The sequence below is a fragment of the Haliotis asinina genome, chromosome 6 (assembly GCF_037392515.1).
Source record: "Haliotis asinina isolate JCU_RB_2024 chromosome 6, JCU_Hal_asi_v2, whole genome shotgun sequence".
NCBI classification, from domain to species: domain Eukaryota; kingdom Metazoa; phylum Mollusca; class Gastropoda; order Lepetellida; family Haliotidae; genus Haliotis; species Haliotis asinina.
The window spans coordinates 19,712,469-19,722,455 of NC_090285.1; the positions used below are offsets into that span (position 1 = coordinate 19,712,469).

Below are 9,987 nucleotides of genomic sequence, written 5' to 3' on the forward strand. Positions count from 1 at the left end.
TTTGGATGGGTTCGGTGGCTAACTGCTGTCCATCACAAGTGGGACATATATCCTATTTTAACTTAACCTCACGGAATACAAAACATATAACAGTTGCTCGAGAGATCAGTTCGCAGTCGGAGGTGTGATTGAGTGAGTGAGTTTAGTTTTACGCCGCACTCAGCAATATTACAGCTATGTTGCGGAGGTCTGCAAATATCGGATATGGATCAGACTATCCTGGTATTAACGGCATGGACATCGATCTAGTCAACTTGGGGGACGGTGACATTTCTCAACCCAGTCAGCGAGCCTGGCCACCCGATCTCGTTAATCGCCTCGTACGATAAACATATGCTATCGAAGATGAATTCTAACCCGGATCTTCACGGGTTTCACAATCGGAGGATTGGTAAGCAATACCTCAACCAAATTCAAAATCACCGAGTCACAGTCACCGAGGAGGAAGGTTTGGGAAGATATTGCAGTTGGCGGAGGTTACATCTGCTATATGTAATATGTTACATTGCCTCTGGATTACATGGTCCACTGGCATATCTTGGGGGTTGTATGCCAGAGTCTTGACAATGACCGCATACATTAACGTCATGCAACCATTTGCTGTTTGTACTACAAAATGAATCAACTTGCCACAATTGCATCTCTGGAAACAGTTTTTTTGGTTCTCTTATGTTTGATCCCCAAGAGGGGTGGTTTATCTAGATAGTAAGATAAATCGAGGTTTGGATAAGTTCATCTGCCACGATTACAGGGTCCCGTTTCACTAAACTCTCGTTAGCCTAAGATCTCGTAACTTTTCTCGTAGCATTCATATTTCCTATGTTGCAGTACAGGAAGTACGAATGCTACGAGAAAGGTTACGAGATCTTAGGCTAACGAGACTTTTGTTTTGCTACTATAAACATACGGGTGGTTCTGATAATTACTTTCTGAATTACTTTATGGTTTCGTGTTCAGTTTCCAGTCAATGTAAAGATACATGCTTACACAACAGATTGTTTTCCAAATGCCCCATATTCATGATTCGAAATACAGAGGTGAGTGAAAAGTATCTCCAAAAAACAGCCAGGTGATAATGAGCTTAGCCCTGGATAACTTGACTATTGACTTGGTTTGATCATCTTACGCCAAACGTGGGGACATCGGGTAGCTTGGGAGTAGCTTAATGGTTAAAGCATATTTCGTCAGTCTGGACGCCCGGGTTCCTGTTCCCACATAGGTACAAAGGGTGACGGCTATTTCTGGTGTACCCCTCCGTGATATTGCTCGAAGTGCTGACTCACCTATCCCAAAACATAAATAACTGATTTATTCTTCGTCCACAATTTTGTCCGTATTCTATATTTTTCTTATTGTCTTGATTAATGAGTCAGGTCACACACTAATACTTGTCTTGAAATGTTCACTGAATTTCATTCCTGTTTGGAACACGGGCATGTCTTTGAATCTCAGCCCGTCTTTGTCGCCGTAAATAGGCTCTGCAGAACAAACGTAAGAGAGCTTCTCTGAAGGGCCTGTAGGTACCAGTGTATATGAAGACGTTCCACAGACTGTTGGACAAAACAGACACAGTTGATACCATGGCAAGAGACTTTGGGACCTGTGGTCTGGACCCCAACAGGTTCCACATCACTCCGATGATGAAGGGGACGTATGAGAGACAGAAGACGCCAGCAGCCAATGTTACCATCAAGGGAAATTTTAAGACGTTCTCATGATCGTCGGTGCCTGCAGACTGAATATGTTGCATTCCTCGCTTCAGTTCTACAGCGATCATACATGACGTTATGACGATGATGGCGAGTGTTAGAAGCGGGATGCCCACAGCTGCCACCATAGTCGGCGTAGTGTCAAAATCGACCAAACACAGACATATATAGGGGCTGTAATAAAAGTCCATATCAGGAAACACTATCAAGCAAAACCTTCCCACACTGAGCAACACAGCGGTACCAATGGCAAAAAAGAAAACCTTTGTAGTGACGAGTCGGGTATAGGTTAGTGGTCTTGATATTGCTATATAACGATCTATGACTGCCAGAGCTATGTTGAATATTATCTGGCCTGTCAACCAAGAAGAAATGGCTGTTGCAACACCCATCATTCCGTCAGAGTAGGCGAAGCGGTTAAGGAAGGCCGATGGTACTGCAAATGTTAAAAAGTAGACTCCAAAACTAAGATCACATACAGCTCTGAACGTTATGAGCCATAGTGTTGGCATGTGTAGCTGTTTGGACAAGACGATCACCAGAACAGTGACACCATTGCTTATTACCACGCACACCGATACCAGGAGATAGGTGACTCCAAGGACAAAGGCATCTCTTTTCGTGTCATAATTGATATTTTCAGTCTGATTCATCCCCAACTGTTCATTCATCTCTGTTAGCATCTACGGATGTAGTCATCCAATGGCTTTGCTTGTAATCTGATAGTTGTACATAATCCTGTTAGTCAGTCATACAATGCTGTGTTCAAGTCTATATACATCAACAGAGAATAATCTGTTTCGACTGTCCATCAACGGATTCAAGTTGACATAAGAGACAAACTGAAATCGTCACAAATCATAAAGATGCACTGAAGCCGATGCGGTGCTGGTTGTTATGCCTCCAAGAGCTTGTTCCCTTGTAATCCTGTTGGAGCAAATGGACTGTATCTTGTTTACGCTCTAATTTTCAGTATCCAACTGTTTCATGAGCAGCCTGTGATTCATCTGTGTATTAAAAAACAGGATCAGATCAAACACATATCACGGCCACGCCATTTTGCTTGGTTTGTATTGACGTTGTAGTTGGCTAGTATGTATCATTCCGATCTCCCGAACACGACTTCATATACAGTGTATAATTATATACACACATGTGTCTGAGCAACAAATAATGAGGTACATCATTATCACATCACAATAATTCATTTCAGATTCAACAGCGTGTGGGGAAGTATTTCAATTAACACCCAGAAACTCATTAAGCACTGACTTGTCAATGTCACCTCAGTTACATATTCACAGTAAATACTGAGAGTCGTCGGACTGAACGGACGCATTATCATGCGCCACCACGTCGACGAGACGACACGACATAATGACTATGTATTATTGGTGGTATGACTGCACTTGAACATAACAACCTGTTATCACTCCAGACCGTTTCGTATATAACATAAGGCAAGGGCTAAAAGATATGTATTTTCTCTTCAAGATGTTTCAAAATATATTCATTACTCCTGTTTTGAATCATTCATTCTTACTGACACGTATTTTAGACATTAACGTCTCTATACCTGACCTACTTGAAGAAGGTGGTCATTTGGGGATATGAGAGGAAACCGGTCGTGTAAATATTAAATGTACTTGTCAGGAGGTGAAATAGGAACACAGTTACTTGCTTATTTGTCAACTGTGTGCAAATACTTGAAAAGAATACATGTTATCGTGCTAAAAGTAAGCATATATAAAAATGTAAATGATTAACTTGGCTTCAATGTAAATACTTAGTTTGTGATCGAAGAGATACAATTTTAAATTCTTTTCTTTTCTAGGCGATAGCTATTAATATTTTTATTTTCCAGTTTTCTGTCTTCCATATTATTTGCTAGAATTTTCATGCGTGTTTCAATTTAATACCCCAGTCCCTCACATATATGTTTATATGCTGTTCGATATAGTCTTTTATACTACGAGGCATTTACTGAATGCTGTATCTGAAGTGTTTAATCTCTTGTCGACGATTACAAATCACGTCCAAGTATGGGAATGTCTTTGTGTCATTTCCATATTATGAATAAGCGTTGTATTTTGATGCATACCTCCCGTAAGACCGTGTTATCCAAATTAGGTCTGTGTAATCCAGATTACCATATCTCTCCATACGTTTTCTACTGTTGGATACTTATCTAATATACTGGTTGTAGCTTAACACTTTTTTTCAAGTGCTATAGCCCGCCCACGTTTTGACTGGACAGAAATCAAGCACTTCCTCCACTGTCGTCGGATCCCCGCCACCACCTGACTCCACTCTTCAGTTGGTGACACCCGCTAACCAATGCACACGTCATACACCATAAGACAGTATGGTTCCATTCATCGCACACATCATAAATAAGCTGTTCCGCCACCTTTCTGTGACACCATAGTCCGACATGGTCTGCTGACCTGTAGGTGAACGACATGTTTGCCAATGCTAGTCTTTTTGTGTGCGGACATTTTTTCAACTTGCTACGAGACTCACCACCACAAGATCTTCCAGTTGGAAATTGCCACTCTGTGTGTAACATCTGACATTTCGTTGTGAGATTGGGCACCAATACCGGACAGCCTGGTTCCCTGGGTCTGTTGCGCTTGCGCTAACGCCCCGAATGAGTGTCAGAGAAAAAATATTAGTAAAGAAGGAATTAATAATGATTCACCGATGAAAGTTGATAGTAATTACCGATCACGACGTACGACATGAGACCATTGAATTTTGTAACTTTAAACGAATCGAAGGGATTGTATCTGGTGATGTGATAGGGGTGGAGCAGACTCGAACACCTTAAAGAGATAGGTTAGCACTGGGGCGGGTTACAAAGGTAGATTTTGACAGGATTTGTCCTAAAAGTAAACAACAACAACAACATTGCTTTACACATCATATCATTAAAAAAACCCATCACAATCGGATCCAGATGGGGTGGTGGAATGTATAAAGTGGGTTGGTTTCTCGGGGGGCGCGCACCATCACTTTAGTCCTGAAATTGTAATTTTATTATTTATACGACCACTGAAACCCGGGTGATAATGAAAGTATGCAGCCTCGTTTTCTCAACAGTGTGCACCCTCCAATTGTTTAAATATACTGACGATTCATAGAATTGAAAGGATAAAATTAACTGAGGTTTTCTGATGCAAACATATAAGTGAAAGAATGACAATATTTCATCAAAGATATTTTCTGGGGGTCATTTTGAGATATGTGTCACTGAACCTTTTTTTATTACTAGCATGACAACACGACGATTGACGTAATCAAGGTGAATCAGGTTCCAATAACATCTTCAGATGTTCAGATGAATACGGAAGTGGTGTTTAAGGCCAATAGAGGTGTCAGTCTGGTTCTATCAGCGAATTGTCTGTGAATACGGTGGTGTTGTTTAAGCCCATTTTAGGCGTCAGTCTGGTTTTATCTGCGAATTGGTTGTGAATACGGTGGTGGTGTTTAAGGCCAGAAGAGGTGGCAGGCTGGGGTTATCAGCGGGTGGGTTGTGAATACGGAGATGGTGTTGAAGGCAAGTAGAGGTGGCAGGCAGGCGGATGGTACGTGGGAAAGAGAGCGAGGTTCGGCGGATTCGTCAGGGAAAACATGACATTCTGGAGGGGTTGGTTAGCGTAACTCCGCTTTTAGCAATATCACAGCAGGGCTTCACACACGAGGGGGATCGAACGCTCGTCTTCAGCGTGACGAACGAGCACTATAACCTAGTAGCAGTATAGATGAGGAAAGCATTATAATGAAGGAACAGCAATCACCCAGTACCGTGCAACAACTTAAAACACAAAGCCACAGTCACTGACACGTTGTATAAAGGAGGTATCTACATTTCTTTACCTGCAGTTTTCGTAGGTTCTAACATTTATACCGGTTCTCCATGTAAACCCATCACCGCAACTGGGGATACTAGAAACCATTCACTTGGCAGCAAAGCGTTCAGTTGACAAAGCAGTGTAGACACAACCGACGTAGCCAACGATGTTGCTAGTTGTTCGACTTGTGTAACCCAGGGATGGAAAACAGTTCTGCCTATTTGCGATTAGGCTTGCCATTTAATTACAACGTGAGTATCATTTATCATGGTAGCCATTTATATTGAGGGCTGGGTGAGTTCCTCTGCTATGGTTAAAGGTAACATTGTTTGAAAAATATTGGATGTTCAGATACGTACTGTTTGGGTTTAGAGTTTTGTTTGCAAGTTCCAGTTCCTGCAAACACACACGCTGCGTTCATCACAACAGGCTTGTTTGCTTCGTTTGTTTTGATCCCATGTTTTCATAGTACACAGTTGAGTGGACAGTATGATTAAGTAGCCTCCATGAGCTAAGCCTAGACTGACTAGACTATGCCATCATACTCCAAACGTAAATCACTATTTTAGTCTTTCGTCTATTAGATTTTCAGTATTCAAAATACACGTATGTCTTTTCGTATTGGTTTAGCTGTACTGAGCCACTTCACACACTTATGCTTGTCTTTTCTTGAAATGTTTTGTAAATTTAATGCATGTTCCGAATGCGCGCATCTTTTTGAATCTCAGCCCGTCTCTGTCGCCGTAGATATGATCTGCAGAACAAGCATAAAAGAGCTTCTCTGAAGGGCCTGTAGGTGCCAGTGTATATGAAGACGTTCCACAGACTGTTGGACAAAATAGACACAGTTGATACCTGTACAAGAGACTTTGGGACCTGTGGTCTGGACCCCAACAGGTTCCACATCACGCCGATGATGAAGGGGACGTATGAGAGACAGAAGACGCCAGCAGCCAATGTTATCATCAAGGGAAATTTGACGACGTTCTCTTGGTCGTCGGTCCCTACAGGCTGAATGCGTCTCTTACATCGCTTCAGTTCTACAGCGATCATACATGACGTTATGACGATGATGGCGAGTGTTAGAATCGGGATGCCCACTGATGCCACCACAGTCGGCGTAGTGTCAAAATCGACCAAACACACACATATATCAGGGTTGTAATAAACGTCCATATCAGGAAACATAACCATGCAAAACCTTCCCACACTGAGCAACACAGTTGTACCAATGGCAAGAAGAAAAACGTTTGTAGTGACGAGTCGGGTATAGGTTAATGGTCTTGATATTGCTATATAGCGATCAATGACTGTCAGAGCTATGTTGAAAATCGTCTGGCCTGTCAACAAAGACAAAATGGCTGTTGCAACACCCATCATTCCGTCAGAGTAGGCGAAGCGGTTAAGGAAGGCCGATGGTACCGCAAATGTTAAAAAGTAGACTCCAAAACTAAGATCACATACAGCTCTGAACGTTATGAGCCATAGTGTTGGCATGTGTAGCTGTTTGGACAAGACGATCACCAGAACAGTGACACCATTGCTTATTACCACGCACACCGATACCAGGAGATAGGTGACTCCAAGGACAAAGGCATCTCTTTTCGTGTCATAATTGATATTTTCAGTCTGATTCATCACCAACTGTTCAGTCATCTCTGTTGGTATCTCCGGATGCAGACATTAAGCCAAAATGCAGTCAAATACTTGTCTGTGCACCATCCTGTCGTATAATGACGTGTTTACCTGTCAACACCAGAAAATAACCAGTCCCGGTTATCCACGAACGGATTCCAGTTGGTGTTAAATTCGAATGACACGAAAATAGTCACACATCACAATTAGAGATGCCATGGAACTGACTCCCTTGTAGTCCAGTTGGAGGACTGTCTCTTGTTTACCTTATCTCGAGAAGTCAGTATCCAACTGTTTAAGGATCAGATCACACGCATATCATGAAGTCGCTATTTCCTTTGTTCTGTGTTGGCGTCTCTGTGGTCCGCTAATACATATAAGCCCAATGCCCCCGAATCAATTTTCGCACCACATGGAGTCACAATAAAGCATTGGTGATAATTTCTAAAGAGCGAATTATCCGGTATATAAGAACAGGTAGGGATGATACTAGCTTTGAAACTGCTTTTCTATGAAACTCCACTCTAGAGAGCAGATACTCTCAATGTAATAAATTTGTTTGGATAAATAAATTTTGAAATAGATCCTAAAGTATTCTGTATAAAATCATATCAATAACTTTCTTGTGTGTGTGTGTGTGTGTGTGTGTGTGTGTGAGAGAGAGAGAGAGAGAGAGAGAGAGAGAGAGAGAGAGAGAGTGTGTGTGACCGTTGTGGAATAAAGAGGATAGCAACACCGAAATCTTATAATCCAACGTACAGTCCAAGTGAAAACAAGTCACCATATTTTCTTCATTATTTCCTTATTTCAAGTGTCGTGACAGAATAATTTGATCGATAATGTTGAAAGAGCTCATATATACCCTGCACCCATGCAGGGGAACAACACACACACGCACGCACATACACACCAAGGAAATGTAGAAACTGGAAGGTGGATTTTTAAATGGTAGGTCAAACAACTGTTTGCTAATATAGGAGACGTTAATAAATATGGATGTTATACTGCATGTTGTAAAAACTGCAAGTTGAACTTTTGAATATTGGGTCAAACAACTTTTTTTCACCAATACAGGAGATGTTAATGAACATGTATGCTGTACTGACAAATCAATAAGCATAACCTTGGATTGATTCGGCCCATTATAGAATCCTGGCACGTCAGATTACGTTAGATCTTGATCATTTAGTATCTGACAACAGACATATGGAACGTTTTTCTGAATGATGCATCTTGAAGTATGGCATGATTTCTTTGTGGCGAACATGAATGCACGTGTAACAGCGAATAGTGCCTTCTCTGAAATGTATATTTTTTCAGAAAGAAACACATCTGGTGTGTCATGTTTGGCATGTTGTACATGCAGAGTATTCTTAAAGAGGCATCAAGATAGAGATCATATGGCGAAAAACGGACCTCATGCGGGACCTCCATGAGAGCATGCGGGACCTCCACGCGTGAACTGTTTAGTTGCATGCGAGGGTTTTGAGAACTGATTATTCAGTCGTTTGTTGAAACCTTGACATATTTGTAAACTCAATCTTTGAGTTGTAAATTGTTTATGATTTGTGAGTGGGATATCAGTGAAAAAGACCATATTCTTATTGAATTCACGATAATGTGGTTAGTGCCAAACTATGCTGGTGTCAATTCTCTTTGTTCTACACTACTGAAAAAACAATACCTTAAGCAGATTCTGATCCAAATTTTGAACTTAAAGTGGGTCAGGAGTGTAATCTAATGTACACATGTAAATCATGCTATTACACTATCTGTTTGCATTGACTTATGTGTGTAATCCAGGTAAACACAGTTTCATTGATCCTTGTTTTCTGCGATGAAAACAGCTGGGCGTTTTGAGGTATCAGTTACCTCCTAAGGTCGATAATGATCGCTAATGATAATCTGCTGAGTATCCCAACAGTGAACAAAGATCTGCTCCATGAATAGCGTTCCTTCAACGAACACATGCTGTGCCTATCACAACTCGTGACTTTGTAATCTCCGTTGGAGCTGTGAATGAATTGGTTATTGCAATGAAGATCAGAATAGGGACATTGTAGAGATGTACAAAAAGGGAAAGATGGACTGATTTGTTTATGGGAGCATACGTAGATCGATTTTCACATAGTTGCTTAAAGTGCTTTAAACGTTCAAGACATGATGGATGTAAATCTATCTAGTGATGGGCAATCACAAGAATAATTTGGTAGAAATGAATTTCTTACATTCCTTACATGGACAATACTTCGAGTTAGATGGTAATTCACCTGTCCGCTGTAGTCTTGATGTGCGGAATTGAGATGTAGCTACTGCCACTCAGGTGGAACCAGAGAGTGTTACTTCTTCACACATGATTTTGTATGACAATAATTGTTTTTAAGAAAAATGAACAGTTATCATCATAAAATCACCATGGAATTCAATCATTTTGTCATTTTGTTGTGTTTGAGTCAAAGGCTCATAGAGGTCAGCCGAAAGACATCGTTGTCGCTATTCCATCCTGGACAACTTCCAGTTTTATGTACGTGTTGAATACCCGTTATTGCAAAATTACACGGATTATGGTCGTCTTTAATTAGGTCATTGTTGGGAATATATTCTATAATAAATATGATACATTGTTTACAAAAACTGACGATTCATAAAATTGAAAGGATGAAATTAACTGAGGTTTTCTGATGCAAAAATATAAGTGCAATTACACGCTGTCCGTGGCGTGAACTCACGCGTGCCCTGTTGACACAATTTGCAAGAGGAAATAGAATTTGTCAAGTTGTTGTCGATAA

At 41.0% G+C, this 9,987-nt stretch overlaps 1 protein-coding gene across 1 annotated transcript; it reads right to left on the reverse strand.

The window, feature by feature from the left end:
* Nucleotides 1–1,402: 1,402 nt before the first annotated feature.
* Nucleotides 1,403–2,392, reverse strand: LOC137287732 (histamine H2 receptor-like). The gene has a single exon (XM_067820118.1). The coding sequence runs from the start codon at nt 2,390–2,392 to the stop codon at nt 1,403–1,405; it is 990 nt and encodes a 329-aa protein (XP_067676219.1).
* Nucleotides 2,393–9,987: the final 7,595 nt, after the last annotated feature.

What these genes read in the sequence shown, in the direction of transcription:
- LOC137287732 (XM_067820118.1), bottom strand. Translation starts at nt 2,392, where the DNA reads ATGCTAACAGAGATGAATGAACAGTTGGGGATGAATCAGACTGAAAAT.